The sequence below is a fragment of the Microcaecilia unicolor genome, chromosome 8 (assembly GCF_901765095.1).
Source record: "Microcaecilia unicolor chromosome 8, aMicUni1.1, whole genome shotgun sequence".
NCBI classification, from domain to species: Eukaryota; Metazoa; Chordata; class Amphibia; order Gymnophiona; family Siphonopidae; genus Microcaecilia; species Microcaecilia unicolor.
The window spans coordinates 2,823,879-2,843,918 of record NC_044038.1 but is presented as its reverse complement, the minus strand read 5'-3'; the positions used below and the strand labels follow the sequence as shown (position 1 = coordinate 2,843,918).

Below are 20,040 nucleotides of genomic sequence, written 5' to 3'. Positions count from 1 at the left end.
GGTGATATGATACAGACGTTCAAATACTTGAAAGGTATTAATCCGCAAAAAAATCTTTTCCGGAGATGGGATGGCAGTAGAACGAGAGGACATGAAATGAGATTGAAGGGGGGCAGACTCAAAAAAGATGTCGGGAAGTATTTTTTCACGGAGAGGGTGGTGGATGCTTGGAATGCCCTCCCGTGGGAGGTGGTGGAGATGAAAACGGTAACAGAATTCAAACATGCGTGGGATATGCATAAAGGAATCCTGTGCAGCAGGAATGGATCCTTAGAAGCTTAGCTGAAATTGGGTGGCGGAGCAGGTGGGGGGAAGAGGGGTTGGTGGTTGGGAGGCTAGGATAGGGGAGGGCAGACTTATACGGTCTGTACCAGAGCCGGTGATGGGAGACGGGACTGGTGGTTGGGAGGCGGGAAATACTGCTGGGCAGACTTATACGGTCTGTGCCCTGAAAAAGACAGGTACAAATTCAAGATATGAGTTTATCTTGGGCAGACTAGATGGACCATGCAGGTCTTTTTCTGCCGTCATCTACTATGTTACTATGTAACTTGAAATCGCCTCGGTCAGAATTCATTACTTATATATACTATCTGTTACCACATTTGCTTATTTCCGATCTGACGAAGAAGGGCAACCTTCGAAAGCTAATCAAGAAATGTATTAAGTTATGTCCAATAAAAAAAGGTATCATCTTATTTTCTTTTTCATGTTTTCTTTTGTTTGATTTCTATTGATAACCTAGTTACACACGTAACTTACAGAATATTTTAAATTACACATGTGACGTGCAGTACTTAAGCATACAAGAGGTGCACCTGCCATTGGCTTGATCTAAAGGAGCGTGCCTAATTTCCTGTGCACAAATGTGGTTTTACGCCCGTATTCTTTACAGCTGTGTGCACAGCTGCTGTTAGAATTGAACACATGGCACCCAGTTGTAGAACTGTCCCCATAAATATGAGCACCTAGTAGTGCTTTAGAAATCATAAGTAGCAGTATGTGTGCACTACTTTGGAAACCAGAATCTGCACATATACAGCTGCTTATGATTTCTAAAGCAGTTGGAGACTGCCTCCAATCCCATTAGAGCCAGACAGCAGTACAGAATGTTTCTAGAGTTCTTGTGCAGATGCAGGTTGAAGATTACAGTGGCAGCAGCTGTGCTGGACACACACTGCTACTCAGGTGACCTTAGCTGGGACCCAGCACAACATTTTTCAGCTTTATTGTTCCTAGGATGGGATGCCCCTCTCTCACGATTACTAAAGTGATTTCTGCCAAACTGAACGTGGAAAGACAGAATGGCCTTTTTCTGCCATCATTTACTATCTTACTATGTTTTGTTTTGTTTTATTTGCAGATTTGAATCATGAATTCAGCCCAGGGTACAGTTAGCAGTGACCCTGTTATTCTGGCTACAGCCGGATATGACCATACAGTGCGATTCTGGCAGGCACATAGTGGCATTTGCACTCGAACTGTGCAGCACCAAGACTCTGTATCCTTTCCAGTGTATGTGTGTGGTACATGCCTATATCATCCTCTGCTTCCCCCACCTGTTCTTTTCTTAGAAAGTTTCCTGCCTCTTGAGAGCTGTTGACGAGAGGCTGCGAAGGCTAAGTACTTAGGTGCACCTGGCATTGCAGTATTGGGATGCATTAGTGGAAGGGTGGGAAGAAGTCACTGTCTGCATTATAACATTTAACACTTCAATGCCATTTCTACTGATAACTTTACCAACATTATATTTTATTTGACTTTGTTATACTGCCATTAACTAAATTGCAGATCACAGCAGTGTACAACTCTAAAAACAAAGAAAACAGAAAAGAACTTAAAAAATTCACAGGACAGTGATCAGTGATACCAGTCATTCAAGAAGCAATCACACGTACAGTAAAAGGCAGGGGAGGGGGGAAAGGAAGGAAATAGTGCAAGAACTGGGTAGGAAACAGTAAAGCGTTATGCAAGATTAAACGCTTGCTGAAACAGACAAGTTTTGAGCATTGCTTTGAATTTTTTAAATGAGAGTTCTGAACGGTTTGAGAGGCATAGAGTTGCAGAGGAAAGAGGCAGCAAGGAAGATAGCCAATGCCGAGTAGACTCGAGAGGTGTTTCTATTACGTATCTTCCCACTGTTCTAGAACTTTTGGGATAGTTGAGACCATCAACCAGCAGGTGGAGATACAGAACTGAAAACTGAGCTGAGACATATCTCTCTTAGCATCCAGTCCAGCTCCTCAGTATTTCTGTCTCCAGCAGGTGGACGGACACACTTTTCAGCCTTTGGTTCTGAGTGATTTGCTCCTGGTCCAGTTGGTCAGCTGGTCCCCACTTGAGCTTTGTGGGAGGCTTGTGTCTGCAGAGTCTTCAGATCCCTGTCTCCTGGTGCCCTGCAAATTTACTTCTTCTCTCCCTTCACCTCTCCCCTATTTCCTGTGGAGCTATCCTTTCCAACACAACCTTAAAAAAAAAAGGAGGAAAGAGATTTACTGGGGAGCCTGAGATAAGACTTGTGGAGACTGTGAGCTTGGGGAGCAGCCGGCAGTTGTAAGTCCAACTAAAATTTGACTCGGAACCACTCAGAGGGCTGCAAGTTCTACTTGCTGGAGGGGAGAGATCCTGACTCGTCATTTAGGATTGCATGGTGCAGCACTTGTAACAGTTGGGATGAATGACAACTCCCACAGCGGCAGTTAAGCAGTGCTCCTGCTGTGGGACCTGTCTGCCAGCGTCAGGGTACTGCAGTATGTGTAAGTTGGGAATCCCGCGGGACACGGAGGGAACAGTTGGTCTGATCACTTGAGCACAGCTGCTATTTTACAACCTCAGGGCCCGAGACATCATTCAGCTACATCAGGATCTTTGTTTTCTCCAGAGTTTATTTTGCTCTTACACCAGACCTATTGTGATGAAGCAGGGACAGTCAGTTGCTGCAAGGTGCTTCAGTTTGTCGCCCCGCTGCACCTCCGGTTCCTGAGAGATCTCGTTTAGAGTTCCAGGAGTGGGCAGATGAGGCTGTCTGCTTCTCCCTTATCTGATGTGACCTCAGTCTATTCAGTGGAGCCATCATTAAACGAGCTGTTAGAGGAGGGAGATGCCCCAAAAATGCTGAGTTTGTTTCATAAACAGGAGCCTCAGTACTCTTATTTCTGAGGCACTGGCAGTGCTTTCCATTGAGGAGCCTTCTGCTTCAGCATCAGGAGTTCCATCTTCATCGATCATGAGGGGGCTTAGAAGTCCTTTTAAGTCCTTCCTGATAAATCCTGACATTCAGGACCTGATTCAGCAGAATGGGTTCACCGAACGCAGGGCTGAGAGTGGAAAAAGCCATGGCTCACCTCTAACTATTGATTCCAGAGGAGAAAGAGAAATTGCAGCCTCCTAGGATGGACTCTCTTGTTATGGCGATGACTAAGACCACCACCTTGCTGGTAGAAGGAGACATTGCCCTAAAAGACCTACAGGATAGGAAGCTAAAAGGCACGCTGAAACAAGCCTTTGAAGTATCCTCTTTGGGCCTTCAAGCAACAGTGTTCAGCTCGTTCATGGCAAGAGCATGCCTGAAGTGGCATCAGCATTTTGCAATACAAGACAGGCGCCATAACGTCCAACTGGAAGTGGGGTTGGCCTACTTGGCAGATCCTGTTTGACATGTTACGACCCGCAAGTATGTCTTTGGCTGCCATGGCACATTGGCAGCTCTGGTTGCAGCATTAGGCAGCGAATACAGCGTCAAAGTCACATCTGGTTAAACGGCCCTTTTGAGGCAAATTAATATTTGGAGATGATCTCAGTAACTTGGTGAAAGAACTGGGGGAATCTAAGCCTCAGAGGTTGCCAGAGGATAAGCTGAAAGTCTCTGGTCGTCTGTCTTCAGGGGTCTTCCGATCTATATTTCGAGACAGCAGAGGGTACCAGCCTGGTCGTCGGCAATATGGTCAGAAGTCCTGCTTTCAGGCATGCCAGTCTTTCTTTTTTATGGAATGGAATTCCTCCTCTCAGTCAGCTAGGGTGCCCAATGCGATGATGCGAGGCTGGTCCTCTTCCTATGGTAGGAGGATGTCTTCAGGAGCTTAGAGAGGAATGAGCCAAATCACATGAGACCAGTGGGTTCTCCTGCCTGGTTGCTTCTCTCTCCTTGCAGTCTCCTTGTCAAAAGGAAACCAAAGTGGTCAAGGTTCATTATGCAGTGGTGGTTGTTGCCCAGTAATTTGCCCATTGGATCTTCCTTTTTGGTAGCAGAATGGGAGGTGGTGACAACAGACGCCAGCAAATTGGGTTGGGGAGCTCATTACAAATTCCATCTGGCACATGGATGGAACAGGAGTCTTGGTGGTCGATAAATCGCTTGGAGTGCAGGGCAGTGTGGAATGCCCTACATGACTTTGCTCCCCAGGGGCCATGGTCTAAGTTGTCTCCGACAATGCGACAGCAGTGGCTTATATCAACAACCAAGGTGGGACACGCAGCCATCCAGTGATGATGGAGGTGGCTTTCTTGATGAGTTGGGTGAAGAAAAAATCTCTGCTTGTAAGCAGCTTACATTGCTCAGTCCTTGAATGTGGTGATGAACTTTCTCAGCAGGCATTCCTTCAACCTGGGAGAATGGGAAATATCCAACCAGGGTTTTTAGCTGATACTGGACCAATGAGGTTTTCTGCTTCTGGACTTGATGGCGATGAAAAGGAATGCCAAAGGGCCCAAGTTGTTCATCCATTGAAAAGAACCAGGCTTAATGGGGATCTATGCCTTAGTGTAGCCCTGGCCGGAGGCACATCTACTGCATGTCTTTCCTCCTTGGCCCATGGTACACTGGGGTTGGATAATTCTCATAGCCCTGGAGTGGCTGCTGAGGCTGTGGTACGCTGACCTGATTTGACTGCTGGACAGAGATCCTTTCTGTTTTCCTCAGGTATCTGGCCTACTGAAGCAAGGTCCGATGCTCATGGAGGATCTGTGCCCCTTTGGTCTTATGGCTTGGCCATTGAAAGGCTCGGTTGAAACAAAAAGGTTATTCTGATTCAGGCATGGCATACACAAGAATGTGGAGGATGTTTTTGAGCTGTGTTCTGAGCACGGACTATCTCCCTTCTTTTCTCAGATCACTTAATTCCTAGTGTTTCTCCAGGCCAGTCTTCAGAAAGGATTGGCTTTGGGTTCTCTAAAAGTTCAGGTTGTGGCTTTGGCCTGTTTCAAGGGCTGACTACAGAAGACGTCTCTTGCGGCTCACCCAAATATTGTTTGATTCTTGCGGGGAGTGGGCCACTTGTGGCATCCCTTTCGTACGCCTTGTCCAGAGTGGAACCTTAATTTAGTACTTTGAGCTCCGCAGAAGCCTCCTTTTGAGCCACTCCGGAAGGCCTCCTTGAAAGATCTTATGCTAAAGACAGCATTCTTATTCTTGGTGGCTGTTGCATCAGCATGTAGGTTTTTGACGCTTCAGTCTATCTCTTCTTAGGATCCCTTTCTCTACTTTTTGGAGGTGTGGGTCTCTCTGTGCATGGTTCCTTCCTTTCTTCCAAAAGTGGTATCGGCATTTCGTCTCAATCAATCTGTGCAGCTTCTTGCCTTTTGCAGAGAGGACGAAAGAGGCTCAGTATTCTTCCTTGTGGCTTCTCAATGTGCGTAGAGTCCTCCATTAGCTATCTGGAAGTCACAAATGAGCTTCGCAAATAGGACAGACTATTTGTGCTTTTTGGTAAACAGAGGCTTGGCCTCGTGGCTTCCAAGCCCACAGTTGCTAGATGGCTAAAGGAGACTATCACATCAGCTTATTTACTTGCAGGGAAGCAGGCTCCTCAGGCCTTGCTGGCTCATTTTACAAGGCATACAGCGACATCCTAGTCGGAGACTACCTTACTGTCTCTGGCGGATATTTGCAAGGCAGCAACGTGGTCGATGCTTCATACCTTTGCCAAGCAATGCAGGTTGGACGTTACGGCACACTCGGAAGCCAGTTTTTTGGCTTCAGTCCTCGGGGCAGTGGTGATGGTGCCAGGATACCACCCGTTATAGAGATTGCTTTTATACATCCCACAGCTTCTGGAATAGTGGGAAGCTACGTAATAGAAGGAGATCATTTTCTTTCCATTAGTCCTTCTCACTATTCCAGAGGCCTACTCGAGGCTTCTCAGATGTTTAGTCGGATTGATGTAATGGGCCAAATAATTGTTATGTCGTATGGTGGTTACTGCAAATCTCTAAGTTGTCCAGAGATGTCCACACGTTTGCTGGTCGGGTTAAAATTGTAGTGTTTATTCTGAGCATTATCCTTACTGCGTGTCTACGTAAATACTGAGGAGCTGGACTGGATGCCAAGAGAAAGGTATGTCATCTCAGTTTTCAGTTCTCTATCTCCACCTGCTGGTTGGTAGACACATCTATCCCACAGGTTCTGGAACAGTGTGAAGAACTAATGGAAATTATCAGGTAAGTCCTAATTTCTCCTTGTGTGAGGGCGTGTTGAGGTTAAGAAATAATATGCATAGATGACGTTTTTAAAACTACTTGCATTATTTCCAAGGGAAAATATACCCAAAGCAAAAACAGGTACTGATCTCCTTGGGTGCTTTTCTTGTAGGTACACAAAGCTTACAAGTAAAAAGTACCTTCAGAGTTCCTCTCAATGCAGGCAGTAATTACTCTTAAACTTGCATAATCACTCAGCTGTTGCTCTTCCTTAATTACTGATTGCAGCAGGTGAATGCCTTGGAGATTACCCCAGATCGCAGCATGATTGCTGCAGCAGGTGAGTGCATTCAGCTTCTGAATATTGTGTGATTATAGGATTCACTGGACATAGCTGTGTTGGTGATGTTTGACCTTTTCTGAAGGAAAGGAAATTGTAAAACTAGGATTCGTCACCTGAAGCTTCAAGAGGCTGTTTTCTGCATTGGAGGCACTACTGTGTTGACATTCAAGCTATTTAGAAAGAACATTGTGAAGTGAGAAATCTTTTGCATACTGCCAACGCCCGCTGATTTAGCAGTTCAAAGCGGTTAACAACAGATAGAAACTAGAATAAAAAGAAGAGAAGGAATCAAAATTAAGAAAGAAACATTGAGTGAAGTGAAATATCTTTCCTTAGCATCCCTCCGGACCGGCCCAGGATTGGACTGATGGGTTGTGCACGCCTTCCAGCAGGTGGAGACTGAGAAAAAACTGTGACTCTAGTGAGTCAAGAGCCCTGGTCACGTGAACCTAACAGATAAAAAGAAACTAGAATAAAAAGAAGAGAAGGAATCAAAATTAAGATAGAAATGTTGAGTGAAGTGAAATATCTTTTGTGTACTGCCATCTCCCACTGATTTAGCAGTTCAAAGCAGCTAACAACAGATAAAATAGAATACACAGAAGAGAAGGAATCAAAATTAAGATCGAAAATGTTTAAATATGTTTTAAAAAATTTTGCAAAATTTAAGATAAGTAACAATTACAAAAAAGGAAAACGATAACCAAACATGAGGTGCCTGGTAAAGAAAAGAAGACTCCAGAATCTTTTTATATTTAATACCAGAAAAAGAAGGAAGCAAAAGTGCAAAGGTAGAGCTATCAAATTTCTTAAGGCCCAAAATAAGCTTGGCAGTAGTTTTCTGCAATAGTTGCAATTTGAACACAATTTCTCTGATGCTGATGAATAAATGGCATTACAGGAATCTAAATGTCTCAATGTACTAGAATGAACCAAGATAGATTTAAAAAAATGACGTAAATGATGCAGTTGACGCAATTTTAAAAACAACAGTCCAGGTTAGATGAGATGATCTGTGGTTCAAAGAAAGAATAGCATCTAGTATATAATGCCTAAAATCTTATATGAATGATCTACTTTTAAAGAGAGATCTTTGGATACTGGAAAAAAATCCAGAATAAAAGATCCTTTATGAGGGAGCCATAGTAATTTGGTCTTATCAGGGTTTAATTTAAAAACGTGAATTGAACGGTAATGTTGAGCCATATCAATGCATTTAGAAATTATTGGTGTAGTATCTAACCAGTTCTCACTAATCAGAACCAAAAGTAACATATCATCAGCATAAGAATAATAATGTACATCCAAGGATGAAAGTCCATAATCCATATTCTGCATATAAATGTTAAATAAAATGGGCGACTGGGGGGGGGGAGGGGAAGCCCTGAGGGACTCCGCACAACGGCACCTAGTAAGCAGAAAGCTCATCTTTCATTTTAAAAGAATATTTCCTATTTATCAAAAACTCTTTAAACCATTGCAATAGTTTACCAGATATACCTAATGAATTAAGTTTAAATAGCAAAAATTTGTGATCGACTGTATGGAAAGCGGCTGTTAGGCCAAACTGTAGCAGAATCAAGGATTTTCTTTTCGCCATAAGTAATTTTGCGTCGGAGATAAGGGATATCAAAGCCGATTCAGTGCTATGAAAAACTCTGAATCCAGATTGAAGTGGACTGAAGCAACTACAGCTGTCTATATACAGTGGTGGAAATAAGTATTTGATCCCTTGCTGATTTTGTAAGTTTGCCCACTGACAAAGACATGAGCAGCCCATAATTGAAGGGTAGGTTATTGGTAACAGTGAGAGATAGCACATCACAAATTAAATCCGGAAAATCACATTGTGGAAAGTATATGAATTTATTTGCATTCTGCAGAGGGAAATAAGTATTTGATCCCCCACCAACCAGTAAGAGATCTGGCCCCTACAGACCAGGTAGATGCTCCAAATCAACTCGTTACCTGCATGACAGACAGCTGTCGGCAATGGTCACCTGTATGAAAGACACCTGTCCACAGACTCAGTGAATCAGTCAGACTCTAACCTCTACAAAATGGCCAAGAGCAAGGAGCTGTCTAAGGATGTCAGGGACAAGATCATACACCTGCACAAGGCTGGAATGGGCTACAAAACCATCAGTAAGACGCTGGGCGAGAAGGAGACAGCTGTTGGTGCCATAGTAAGAAAATGGAAGAAGTACAAAATGACTGTCAATCGACAAAGATCTGGGGCTCCACGCAAAATCTCACCTCGTGGGGTATCCTTGATCATGAGGAAGGTTAGAAATCAGCCTACAACTACAAGGGGGGAACTTGTCAATGATCTCAAGGCAGCTGGGACCACTGTCACCACGAAAACCATTGGTAACACATTACGACATAACGGATTGCAATCCTGCAGTGCCCGCAAGGTCCCCCTGCTCCGGAAGGCACATGTGACGGCCCGTCTGAAGTTTGCCAGTGAACACCTGGATGATGCCGAGAGTGATTGGGAGAAGGTGCTGTGGTCAGATGAGACAAAAATTGAGCTCTTTGGCATGAACTCAACTCGCCGTGTTTGGAGGAAGAGAAATGCTGCCTATGACCCAAAGAACACCGTCCCCACTGTCAAGCATGGAGGTGGAAATGTTATGTTTTGGGGGTGTTTCTCTGCTAAGGGCACAGGACTACTTCACCGCATCAATGGGAGAATGGATGGGGCCATGTACCGTACAATTCTGAGTGACAACCTCCTTCCCTCCGCCAGGGCCTTAAAAATGGGTCGTGGCTGGGTCTTCCAGCACGACAATGACCCAAAACATACAGCCAAGGCAACAAAGGAGTGGCTCAGGAAGAAGCACATTAGGGTCATGGAGTGGCCTAGCCAGTCACCAGACCTTAATCCCATTGAAAACTTATGGAGGGAGCTGAAGCTGCGAGTTGCCAAGCGACAGCCCAGAACTCTTAATGATTTAGAGATGATCTGCAAAGAGGAGTGGACCAAAATTCCTCCTGACATGTGTGCAAACCTCATCATCAACTACAGAAGACGTCTGACCGCTGTGCTTGCCAACAAGGGTTTTGCCACCAAGTATTAGGTCTTGTTTGCCAGAGGGATTAAATACTTATTTCCCTCTGCAGAATGCAAATAAATTCATATACTTTCCACAATGTGATTTTCCGGATTTAATTTGTGATGTGCTATCTCTCACTGTTACCAATAACCTACCCTTCAATTATGGGCTGCTCATGTCTTTGTCAGTGGGCAAACTTACAAAATCAGCAAGGGATCAAATACTTATTTCCACCACTGTATGAGGAAAGATAAGAAGTCACAATTGCTTCAGATAATTTGGAATAAAAGGAATTCAAGCTACAGGTCGAAAATTCGATGGCATGCTGGGATCAGCATCTGATTTTTTTTATAATAGGAATGAGAGTAATTCCACCTAAACTTAATGGGTATTGACCCTGACTCAAGAGAATTCAAAAGCAAGGTAATCCATTTGACCACTAAAGATGGAGGTCTCTTTATAAGACAACTGTCTAATATACATGAAGAGGAAGTCAATTTAGAAAGAAGAACTGATACTTGATTTTTACTAATAGCTTGAAAGGAGTCCCATAATCTATCTGTCTGGAATAGAATTTGACGTTTGCCAAAATAGACAGATCTACAACAGCATTTAATGCTGGAGAGACTAAACTTCTTATCTTTAAAATCGTATCTTTAAAGTAAGTGGCCAAAAGAGTTGCTGATGGATATTTCTCAACATTGATATTAATATAAGATTTAGGCACAAGGCCCCTAAATATGGAAAATAACTGTCTAGATGAAGAGCTATCTACTAAAGAGGAAAAATATGATTTTTCAGCATCGCAGATTGCTCTTTTATAAATTATCATCATTTCTTTCCATTCTAATTTAAACTTCTTCATGGGTTTGACGCCATTGATGTTCAAGGCATCAACAACTAGTTTTTAGTTTTGCAAGATTCTCAGTAAACCATTTTACCTTATGGGATGATGGTATTGTTTTTTTTTTGTCATTGGAGCTAACGTATCTGTTCTCTCAGAGAGAACCCTATGCCAGTTGTTATAGGAATCCTCAGGATTAGGAAAATCAAAAAATAGTTGAGGTACAGCTATATTCCAAAAATTATCTCCATCTATACATCTTCTAGAGGTTTTAAAAGAGAGAGGTCTATCACTGCGACTTTTGAGATAAAACGTAAATTCAGACAAAAATATTCTGACCATGGGATAGGACACCAGTTGACAACAATTTTGAGTAACAGCAATAAAATCAAAAATGACTTGTTCATGAGTAGGTCGAAGGGGACTAAGCAAAAAACCAGTTGAGTCAAGGAAAGAGAGAAAATTTTAAACCTCCTGATTTGCTGTATTCTCAAGGTGAAGATTAATATCTCATCAAAGTAATAAAGAAGAGAAATTTAATAAGTATGAAGAAAGAAACTCACAAAGTTGACCCTGTGTATGATTCCAACAACCGGGAGGGTGGCAAATTAAAATTAAACCGATGCTTCCGGTTAAGTCGGAGTCATTTAATCTGCAACGATAATTCTTCAAATTCTGGAGAAGAGAGAACATTTACTAAAGATAGCTTAAAAAAAGATTTAAAAATAATAGCCAAGCCTCCTCCCTTTTTTACCGTTCTAGAGTGACTAATAATACTATAACCCAGAGTTCAAAGCTCAGTTAAAATACAGGGGTCATTACTGATTATCCATGTTATAAAAGCAAAACCCAATTGTCTCTCATCTGTAACATCTCTAATGAGCAGAGTTTTGTTGCAGACTGATCTAGCGTTGAAATAACAGTAAGGTACTGGAAGACAGTCTGCTATAGGACGTTCAGATAATTCTCAATTAGAAATCTAGCTACAATTAAGATACAATCATACCGGGTTAGACCAAAGGTCCATCAAGCCCAGAATCTTGTTTCAAACAGTGGCCAATCCAGGTCACACGTACCTGGCAGGATGCCAAACTGTACATAGATATCATTCTGTTTATGCCAGGAATATGCAGTGGCTTTTTCCAAGTTTACATGATTAATAATGGTAGTTTGTCCGAACTTTATTAAACCCAGGTATGCGAAGTGTATTTACTGCATCCTCCGACAGTGAAGTACAGAGATTAATTATACATTGCTTGAAAAAAATATATACATTCTCCAAATTGTTTTACATGGGTTATTTACTATTTTCATAAGGTTTTACTTTGTCATTGTGCTTTTTTACAAAATAGCCAGTTTGCCTTTACCCATCCCACTCCATTCATGGTTTTATAGATATCTCTTTTCTTCAAGCTGAAGATGGGATGACCAGAATTGCTTAAAATATAGAAGTGTTATGGTATTTTCAGTTTTATTCTCCATTCTTTTCCTAATAATTAGTCTGTTTGCTTTTGGGCTACCACTGCCTCACATTGAGCAGAGATTTCAATGTGCTATCGACACCTAGATCATTTTCCTGAGTGGTGACTCCTATGGGACCCAGCAGCTTGTAGCTGTAATTTGGGTTCCTTAGTGTCCATACCAGACCAGTCCAGGACCATTGGGTTATGTCAACCAGCAGATGGAGACAGAGAAGAAAAGTGGCTCTTGAGACTTTCCTCTTAAGGGTATTATGCAGCCTGGAATATACAGTATTCTTCTCTGTCTCCAAGCGTATGGTTGATGAACTCTGTAGCTCCTCTTAGTGCTTCTCAGCCAGACCCTGATCCAATGACATCTGGTTCTTGGTTGAATGGGGAGGGTCTCATTATATATGGTTTCAGCTTCTTTTAAGTATTAGAAACATGACAGCAGATAGTATTTGCTGTGGATGGGCCATTTGGGTTTATCTCCTCCTTTCCCTAAGAGATCCCACGTGCCTGTCCTATACTTTCTTAAATTCAGACACAGTCCTCGTCTCCACCACCCTTTCCCTGAAAACGTATTTCCTTAGATTACTCCTGAGCCTATAATCTCTTAACTTTATCTTAGTCCCTCTCATTCCAGAGTTTTCCTTCAGTTGAAAGAGGCTGACCTCCTGTATATTAATGCCACAGAGGTATTTAAACATCTCTATCATATCCCCTCTCTCCCGCCATTCTTCCAAAGTATACATATTGAGAGCCTTAAGTCTCTCCTCATAACGTTTTAGAAAAGAGACACCAGGTGTCACCCCAGCTCCAAACAATCTTCTAGAAATGGTTTCCCAAGTTGGTCCTGGAGTAACCCCTTGATTTGCATGCACTGTCTCCATTGTATGCAAATCTCTTTCATGCATATTCATTGTAGATATCCTGAAAACCTGACTGGCAAGGGGGTGGGTACTGCAGGTCTGACTTGGGAAACGCTTCTAGAGGATTGTTGGGAGCTAGAGTGACACCCAGTGATGCCTGGTCTCTTCCTCCCCCTGGCTAAAGTTGCTTCCCTTTTACTGCCTTTTTGGAAAGCCAGTCTTTCTGTCAGCGTTTATTTCTTCTTATATGGGTTAGTATTTTTACTCCTCTTTGTGTCTTGTGTTTTGCCTTCACTGGTAACCGTTGCATGGAGAACAGGAAATCCTCTTAACCTGCATTTCCTGTATATTGCCTTCTTTTGGTACAACACTTTTTACATAGTAAAGGGCTGTTTTACGTGCATTTGTGTGTTTTGCATCTCATTGCTATGAGTAACTTACACTGTGTTAGGACAGGAAACTCAGCATTAGCGCCTTTTTGAAGTCACGTTAAGGGGCTAATAACAGAGATTATTAACTAAATGCACCTTGATAGATTCCCCCCCCCCCCCCCCCACTAAATTTCATCTGCCATCTAGACGCCCAGATGCCCAGTCTTGCAAAAGTCTCCCCTGAAATTTCTCACAACCTGCTTGTGTTTTAACAGCTTTGAATAATGTAATCACTTCACTCATTCCCATTTCCAGATTATATATAAATATTAAAAAGCTGCCAGTTGGGTTTTTGCCAGGTACTTTTGACTTGGTGTGGACACTGTTTGGAAAACAGGATACTGGGCTAGATGGGACCATTGGTCTGACCCGGTATGGCTACTCTTATGTTCTTATGATCTTAGGGGGGGGGGGGAGGGGGACCAAGATGGCCGCCAGCAAGGACACGTAGAACTGAGCTCTGTCTGAACCTCTGTGTTTTCTGTATGATCTCTTGCCTTAATTTACTTTTTCCTGATGCCTAAGCAAAATGGGCACCCTCGGGCTCCCCCCAGCTCAGTTGCCTCCCTGCAGCAGACGGAGATAACCCAGTTCACTCGTCAGAACGTTCCTTTGGGCATTTTTGCTGTGCAGGGCAAGAGGAAGAGCCCTGAGCTAGAGAGTGACGTGTCACTCAGCCCGATTGGCCCAGTGGTTCCTCCAGCACTGCAAAGAATGATGCCTGAGACACCGTTAGTGTCCAGAATGGTTCCACCGCTTTTAGCCTCTGATAGGAGGCAGGCTTCACCATCTACTTCAGTGCTATTGTCATCGTCAGGCAGTGCTTAGACACAGCCCATCTCTGGAGAGACCAAGAAAGCTCCAGGCGAGAGTTGGTACCCCCCCCCCCCCCAGGTCAAATCGTCGGAGGGTGACTGAGGGTTCTCGTGGGGTTTAGAAGGCTAAGAAACTTTGAAAGTACATGGAGGGAAGGTTGAAGAGTTAACAGGCCAAGTTACCCAGGTTAAAAATTCTCAAGTTACTCTTCTGCAGGACCATTTGTTATTTCAAAGGAAAATTGAAAATTTTGAGAACTATACTATACTATTTATGTATTTATGTATTGGAATTTATTAACCGCCTTTATGAAGAGATTCACCCAAGGCGGTGTACATTAAAGCTCAGCTGTATGTCACCAGGCTCCCCCAATATTCCCCGGATTCTATATGACGTCCAAAATTGAACGCCAATATTTGGGTGCCAATCCAAGACGTGCACCCAACTTAATTGGCTAACAAACCAATTAGTGCCAATAATTGACATTAATTGGCACCAATTTGAATTTGCACTATACTAGATACCTGAACTTGTGTCTGTTAAATTTTCCTCAGTTAATGACAGCGAGGCATAAGTACATAAGTAATGCCACACTGGGAAAAGACCAAGGGTCCATCGAGCCCAGCTTCCCAAACGTACAAACATTCTATACATGTTATATATATATATTTTTTTTACTATTTTGGGATCCTGCCAGGTACTTGGGTTGGCCACTGTTGGAAAGAGGATACTGGGCTTGATGGTGTTCTTCTGTTCACTGCGAGACCTGGCAAAGTGTCATTCACTACAGCACTCACTGTTAATATACTCTGTAGAACTCCTTCTTAGCCATGCATTGAGTGAAAAAAATACTTTCTCCAATTTGTTTTACATGTGTTGTTAGTACTTTCATAAAGTATTCTTTTTTTTGCATACTCTCCATACTCTTTTAGGAAACAGTTACTGTTTGCAATCCTGTCTAATAAGTTTTGCTCCTTTAGCTTGTTTAGAAAGACAAAGACGTTGTAGGATGTGAAACCTCCATATCACATAACCTTTGGCTCATGCCCTGCTCTGCCTTCTGAAGGTTATCAGCACATTCGAATGTATGATCTGAACTCCAATAACCCCAATCCTGTCATTAACTATGATGGTGTCAGCAAGAACATCACATCGGTTGGGTTCCATGAAGATGGCCGCTGGATGTACACTGGAGGAGAGGATTGTATGGCAAGGATATGGGACTTGAGGTAAGCCAGCCATACTCCCTGCCTCTCTCTCTCTCTCTCTCTCTCTCTCTCTCTGCTCAGTCCTGACTGCACTAATGATATTCTGATATTTTATTAGATCACGGAACCTTCAGTGCCAGAGGATCTTTCAAGTTAACGCTCCCATTAACTGTGTCTGCTTACACCCCAACCAGGTAAAATGAGCTGTGCCAAACGGCATTGAACCATGGAACGTGGGGCAACTGTGCTGCGGGATGTAATGGTGGCCAGATATGATTCTAGTTTGACATCCTCTGCTCAGGTCAGCTGGACTTGGTATGCTCTAGTCACCAAGCGGCTTGAGCTGTGACAGAGAGGGAGGGGGAAACTGTAAAAAGCAGAACTGCAGACTGGGGAGGGGGTGAGGCAATACCTGGCCCATGATTAAGTTTGATACTTCAGTAGAGTAGTAAACCGGGTATCAGCTGTCCACAGTGAATTTTGCCTTTATGGGCAGATGCCCCTCTGAGACACATCCATGGGATGCAGACACCAATCAGTTTCTCTTTCTACTGTGCTGGAAATCCAAGATTTGAGCTGAGAAGGAGGCAGAAGTTTGGCTTATGGCTCGGATAACTCTGGGACAATAATAGAGGCTTGTTCAGAGGGACAGCTGCCTTGTTTCATACAGGAGCCTTTTGTTTCCCTGCTGAACATTCTTGGGTTTGATTTTCTTCTGACCTTTCCTCCATCCTGAGTAAGTCTGTAGATTGTGAGAGTTCCCCGGGTGGGGGGACACTGGATGTGGTGTAGGTGGCTTTTTAAAGACTTTGGCCTGATCTGTAACACCTCTTTGTCAGAAGCTCCCAGCTTTATGTAATACAATTCCCTCCTGCTCGGTTAGGTGCAGTAATCATTTGACTCCCCTGATGCAGGTCAAAGAGCAGCAGACATGCAGAATTCTTAAAAATCCGTGTTATACTGTTTCCACATTATCACAGTTTCAATATTTATTTAATCAATCTAATCAGGTATTTTAAGCTTCTTCACTTGTTTTTATGCTTTCTTCCTTCACAGGCAGAGCTTATTGTAGGGGATCAAAGCGGAGCGATTCACATCTGGGATCTGAAAACAGACCATAATGAGCAGCTGATTCCTGAACCTGAAGTGTCAGTCAATTCTGTTCACATTGACCCTGACGCCAGTTACATGGCAGCAGTGAATAGCTTGGTGTGTAGCAGTGTTTCTTAACTGGTGTGGTTTACAGAAACTCAGCAAGAAAGTTACCCCTTGAGAGCCTGTGCATTATTACTTAAATACGCAAGTTTTGCTAACACACTCAGATGAAACTGTCCCTGTTTGAGATAGTCAACAACCTCCCTACCATTGCCCAAGATATTTAGGAGTCAGTGGTATCATGTGCTTGATTTGAACCAGTGTCATTCATTGTCCGTAGGCATAACTGCCCCCAGAAGCAGCGTAGAAGAGTTAAGGGTCTTTTTGAAGCTGAGGGGGCAGGTCCCACAGTTACTTCACGCTGAATCCCCCTTCCTGTCCAGCACTGCTAAACACAGATTCTGTACCCAGGGCTTCCTTAACAGTGAACAGCACCAAACAACAGCCTTTGTGTTTTCCAGGGAAATTGCTATGTTTGGAACTTGACAGGAGGAATTGGAGAGGAACTCACACAACTAATCCCCAAAACCAAAATTCCAGCACATAAACGTTATGCACTTCAGTGCAAATTCAGCCCAGACTCCACGTGAGTAAACCAAGACAAAACACACCCACAAGTACCCCCAATGTTATAGAGATGGAAGAGAGCATTAGTGATACCAGTCTTATTACATAAGGAAGGATTGAGATGCCACACTGCCTAATACAGGAAGTCAGGGTGAGAGGTCTTGCAAGCTGGGCAACACCTCATGAGTGGGGTGAGAGCCACGGTAATCTCTGTAGGAACACAGGTTACCTGAGTGGGGTGGGCTAAAGCCAAGTATCGCATAGCTTCTCTATTTCACTCTGCACTTTTCCTGAGTGCTCAGCTAGAGAAAAGCAGTCTTCCTTTTGCAAAGGTATGATTTCCCCTTACAGGTGAGATTATGCAGGTCTTTTTTTCTGCAGCCAGATTGTTTTCTCAGTCTTTCACTGATCAGGATTCATTATTGCAAAGGGACTGAGATTCTTATGTACTAGATGCAGGTGCACTGCTTAAGAAAGTTCAATTTTCCATTACATAGCTTCCCACTTTTCCAGAACCTGTGGGATAATTGTCTCCATGAACCAACAAGTGGAGATAGAGAACTGAAAACTGAGCTGAGACATATCTCTCTTGGCATCCAATCCAGTTCCTCAGTAGTTTCTGTTTCCAGCAGGTGGACAGACACACTTTTCAGCCTCTGGTTCTGAGTATTTGCTCCTGGTCCAGTTGGTCATCTGGTCCCCAGTTGAGCTTTTCAGTTGCCTTGAGTCTGCAGAGTCATATCTGGAGATCTTCAGATCTCTCTCTGGTGCCCTGTGAATTGACTTCTTCCCGACCTACACCTCTCCCTGAGCTTTCCTTTTCCAGCACAACCTTTTTTTTTGTTTGTTTTTAAAGAAGGAAAGCGATTTACTGTAGAGTGTGGGACAGAGTATCGGTCATGATTTTGTGTCATCTGGGGTAAGACTTGTGGAGACTTTGAACTTGGGGGAGTAGCTGGCAGTGGTAAGTGGAACTAAATTTTGACTTAGAACCACTTGGAGGGCTACAAGCTGTACTTGCAGGGGAGGTATCCTGACTCACTGCTTGGGACCGCATTGTGTGGCCCTTGCGACTGTCGAGATGAATGGCAACTCCTGCCAGCCGGCATCAGGGCATTGCAGTATGTCCAAGCCAGGAATCCTGTAAGACACAAAGGGAAACGGTCAGCAGCAGCACATCTTTGGATTTGGTGCAGCACCAGAATATGACAGGGACTTTGGGCTCTCCGGCAGGGTGGGTGTGCAGCTTGATGCAGGAGAGGGCAGGAACGAGCACCATTTTGTCTGGGCCGACTGGCAGTGAGGAACAGCCTCTGATCATGCACGGAGCATAGCCACCATTTTACAGCCTCGGGGCCTACCAGAGTATTCAGGTGCATTGGGATCTTTGCTTTCTTCGGAGTTTATATTGCTGTTACTCCAGACCTATTGACTGAAGCAGGGACAGTCGGTTGCTGCAAGGTACTTCCGTTTCTCGCCCCGCTGTCCCTCCGGCTCCTAAGAGATCTTGTTTAGACCTCCAGGCGTGGACAGATGAGGCTCTTTGCTTCTCCCTCCTTATCTGATGTGGCCTTGGTCTATTCAGAGGAACCATTGTTGAAAGAGCCATTAGAGGAGAGAGAGTTCCCTCCTGAGGAGGGAGATACAACGAAAGTACTGAAGTTGTTTTGTAAAGAGGAGCTCAATACACTTATTTCTGAGGGACTGGTGGTGCTTTCCATTAAGGAGCCTTCTGCTTCAGCATCAGAAGTTCCATCTTCATCGATTATGAGGGAGTTTAGAGGCCCTTCTAATGCCTTCCCATGTATCCTGACATGAAGGGATCTGATAAGTAGTAGTAGTGATTACAGCAGAATGGGTCTCACCAGACGTAGGATTGAGAGTGGGAAGATCTATGGCTCGCCTCTACCCATTGGTTTGGGAGGAGAAAGAGAGATTGCAGCTTACCAGGATGGGCTCCCTTGTTATGGTGGTAACTAAGAAGACCACTGTTAGAGGAAGGCATTGCTCTAAAAGACCTACAGGATAGGAAACTAGAAGGCTTATTGAAACAAGCCTTTGAAGTGACCTCTTTGGGCTTCAAGAGACAGTGTGCAGCTCGTTTATGGTAAGAGCATGCCTGAAGTGGCATCAGCAATCTGCAACACAAACTCACTTGTTCAGTACCCTTATTTTATCACCCCCACCTTAGTAATTCCCTTATCTCTTATTTGTCCTCTTTGTCCTAATTAGATTGTAAGCTCTGTCGAGCAGGGACTGTCTCTTCATGTTCAAGTATACAGCGTTGCGTATGTCTAGTAGCGCTATAGAAATGATAAGTAGTAGTAGTAAGTGGGGTTGGCCTACTTGGCAGATGTTATTTATGACCTGTTACGGCTCTCAGTATGTCTTTGGCAGTCAAGGTACGTGGTAGCTCTGGTTGCAGCATTGGGCAGTGGATGCAATGGCAGAATCACATCTAGTTCAACTGCCCTTTTGGGACTAGTGACTATTTGGAAAAGATTCAATAACTTGGTGAAAGAACTCGGGGGGGGGGGGGGGGGGGGGACTGAACCACAGCAGTTGCTAGAGGATAAGCTGAAAGCCTCTGGTCAACTGTGTTCAGGGGGCTCTCAATCTTGATTTTGAGAAAGCAGATGGTACCGGCCTGCTCGTTAGCAATATGGTCAAAAGTCCTACTTTCAGGCAAGCCACCCTTCTTTTTATGTGGGCAGGAAATCCTCCTCTCAGTCAACTAGGGCTCCCAATGCTCTTCATAAAGACAGTTAATAAATCCCAATAAGTAAATAAATGCCTCCTGAGGTTTGCAACAATGCGAGGTGGTGTACTGTTCAAGAGTTTTGGAAGGAATGGGCCAAAATCACGTCAGAC

At 43.7% G+C, this 20,040-nt stretch overlaps 1 protein-coding gene across 3 annotated transcripts in view; it reads left to right on the top strand.

The window, feature by feature from the left end:
- MLST8 (MTOR associated protein, LST8 homolog) overlaps window positions 1-20,040 on the top strand; it is a 29,278-nt gene that overhangs the window by 2,943 nt on the left and 6,295 nt on the right. For all 3 annotated transcript variants that reach the window (XM_030212284.1, XM_030212285.1, XM_030212286.1), the window contains 6 exons: window positions 1,364-1,501; window positions 6,703-6,754; window positions 15,306-15,468; window positions 15,566-15,641; window positions 16,504-16,656; window positions 17,064-17,188. In XM_030212284.1, coding sequence (XP_030068144.1) covers window positions 1,373-1,501; window positions 6,703-6,754; window positions 15,306-15,468; window positions 15,566-15,641; window positions 16,504-16,656; window positions 17,064-17,188 — 698 coding nt within the window. In that variant the 5' untranslated portion in view covers window positions 1,364-1,372. The remainder of the gene's footprint in view (window positions 1-1,363; window positions 1,502-6,702; window positions 6,755-15,305; window positions 15,469-15,565; window positions 15,642-16,503; window positions 16,657-17,063; window positions 17,189-20,040) is intronic.